The 3062-nt window shown below is 38.8% G+C and overlaps 1 protein-coding gene across 1 annotated transcript; it reads right to left on the bottom strand.

Moving 5' to 3' along the window:
• Window positions 1-766: 766 nt before the first annotated feature.
• On the bottom strand, window positions 767-2980 carry LOC121966257 (ras GTPase-activating-like protein IQGAP1; the record flags this gene model as incomplete). Its single annotated transcript, XM_042516366.1, has 3 exons — window positions 767-1914; window positions 2537-2645; window positions 2855-2980. Coding segments are annotated over 3 exons (349 nt in total), but the record flags the coding sequence as incomplete, so codon positions are not given.
• Window positions 2981-3062: the final 82 nt, after the last annotated feature.

The following is a 3062-nucleotide window of genomic DNA, read 5'->3' on the forward strand; positions in this document are numbered from 1 at the left end:
AAATTACGATCAGATTTTGTCACTCACCCCGAGATCTGGACAGCTCTGGATCTTGTTGGGCTGTCTCTGTCACGTCCATTCAATGTCACATGGAGGTCAAGGACAGCAGCCGATCATCATAACCAACCAATCGCATGAAGCTGCTTCACAGATGTCGGAGACTCCACCCACATATGAGGCCCCACCCACTGCAGAGCGCAGCTAAGAGGTGTGTCATCAAGGTGGGAGGTCATGTGACTGAGTCAAAAAAACAGCCTGTTTGTAAACTGATCACCGAGTGTTTGTTGTTTACAGACGACGAGTCCTCAGGAGTTCGACACCGCCATGATCTGAACGCCTCCACCGCTCAAACCTGATTCAACCTGTTTCACTCTACCCAAATATCTCAGACTTTGTTTTATTTCTCAGTAAACTGAATCTATTTGAAATATTTTTCAATGTGATGATCAGTCGATGACTTCAGATTTACTGATTATCAAAGTGAACATTTACTTCATTACCTTGTTACTAATCTGAAAATATCAGACAGTTGTGTGTTTTATAGTGAATCATGTCACATGACCACACACTGATCTCAGCCATTCGATCAGTCAACAAACTAATAAATTAACTTCTCCATCCCAGTCAGAAACAACAGCTGAAGAAGTTCAGATATTTAATGAAATAAAAACTGATTTAAAAAGTTCCCTTTAAATGTCGACAGAAAGAAAGCAAACCAACAGAAAAACACAAACAAACAAAGTTGACAGAAAATATTTACAGTCAGCGATCAGTCATCAGTTATTGTCAACAGTCAGGTAGGTGTCAGAGCAGCTCGCTTACAATCCAGTTTATCTTCTAAAATGATTTTGATGTTTGAGCTGAAACTAAAAACTACAGGCAGACTTCAGTGACCGATGAAATCTGCCAAAACTGACAAAAGTCCCGTCCACAAAGCTCTCTGAGGCGTCCCGCCGGTGCCATGATGATTCTGCTGCATCAGATTAATGATTTGTGGCCTCAAAGAAAATAAATTCCCTCAAAATAAAATTTGTTTTTTTGTAGTTAATAGCATTTTTAAAATCCTTAACTGATGATTTTGTGTGCATCTTAATAAGTTTAATTGGGCTTCTTGTGTTTGTATTTATTAACAAAATCCTCCGTCAAGAAAACAGAGATATGCGCAAAGGGAAGACGCTCTGCTTTGTTTAAATTGTAGTCTCATATAAACACAGGAGTGAGTGAGATACAGAGATAGGAATGAACAGATGCCTCACTCTGATATAATAATAGATCTCATAGCAACTTATTGGACTGTAGAGAAGGTGTCCCACTCTGTTTGATTCGAGTGAGATCAAAACACAGACGTGAGGATTCAAAGGCGGAGATTCGGTAAAGAAGCTTCACTCTGAACTACACAGTGGGATATAGAAACCCATGTTGTAGTGGGATATAAAAACAGAGATAGGAGTGTAAAGAAGATGTCCAACCCTAAACACTTCTTATGATTATTTTTCTTTTTTGTTATCTTGTTAAAATGTAACAATGCAATAATATGTAACCGCGCTTTGGCAATAATGTACGCGTCAATAAAGCTTATTTGATTGGTTAGCAATGAGATTTTTAAAAAACATGATGCTTCACTCTGTGCACTGTAGTGAACGTTTAAAAAAACGTGTAAAAAGTTGTAAAGACAGTGTAGTAGATATCTGAGCAGAGATGGGAGTGTAGAGAAGATGCCTCACTCTGTTGAATATAGGCACATATAAAAAATGCTGTAGTGAGTAGAGATAGGATTGTAATGTAAGAGCATCACTTGGTTCATTTCTTGAAGAACTTCTTGTTGAGGAGGAAAATGAGCAGGTTGACGTTGACCTTTGCCTTGTCGAACATCTTCATCACCGCCACACCTTCATACTGCAGCTGCAGCAGGTCCTATAACACACACACACACACACACACACACACATTATACACAGAACACACATATTATACACACATACCTGGTATTTAATCTAGGAGTCGGCTGATATTGTTTTTTCTTTAGGGCCAATACCAATACTGATTAGTACAAGTTAAAGAGACCAATAAACGATATTTGGAAACAACATGCATTCATTCATATTTAGAATTTGGAATATAACAAACTCAAACACAAAATTTTGTTTAAATCTAACACATTTTTTTATCAAAACGGAAACTTTCAACATCACATACAGCAAGTTCTGAGCATTTTTTTTTTTTTTTAAAGATAATTTTTGGACATTTTGTCTTTATTAAATAGGACAGCTCAAGCGTGAAATGGGGAAGAGAGATTGGATGACATGCAGCAAAGGGCCGAGGCCGGAATCGAACCCACGGCGAGGACATAATCTCTGCATATTTCTTTGCACTTTTTTAATTAATTAATTTTATTGGCAATCATTAAAATAAAATGCCTATACTGATAATCCTCAAAATCTCAAATACCCGATAATGGTCCAGGCCGATAATCTGTCGACCCCTAATTTAATCTTGTATCAGCCTGATGTGACTCGGTGTCCAGCCCACTTTTTACCTGATATTTGAGCAGGAATTCTTCCATCTCGACGCCGAGGAATCGAGCTTTGACGTTGAAAGTTCCTTTCTCAGGTCCAGGAACGATGTCGAAGACGACGTTCTTAAACCTGGAAGAGTTCAGCTCTGTTCAGTCACTTCCTCTCAGAGCGGCAGTAAACAATGAGCACGTGTCAAATACTTACAACATGAAAATATTTGACTTTTAAAGTTTCTAACATCAACACACGTGGTGTTAAAAGTTTGTAACATTAACATTTAATGTCACATATGCTAATAACATTTTTCATCATTAAACATCAACATTAAAGTTCCTCACTGTGTCGCCGGCAGGTCCTCGATCTCCAACAGAACTCCTTTCTCGTGCAGTCGGGTGGCGCTGTAGCTCAGAGCGGGAAGCTTCTTCTTCCCTTTGCTCTCTGCTGCTTTCTTATTGGACAATTTACTGCAACACAAAAACCAATCGCAACATTTGACCTCTGTGTGTGTGTGTGTGTGTGTGTGTGTGTGTGTGTGTGTGTGTGTGT

Source organism: Plectropomus leopardus, unplaced genomic scaffold (assembly GCF_008729295.1).
Source record: "Plectropomus leopardus isolate mb unplaced genomic scaffold, YSFRI_Pleo_2.0 unplaced_scaffold23765, whole genome shotgun sequence".
NCBI classification, from domain to species: domain Eukaryota; kingdom Metazoa; phylum Chordata; class Actinopteri; order Perciformes; family Serranidae; genus Plectropomus; species Plectropomus leopardus.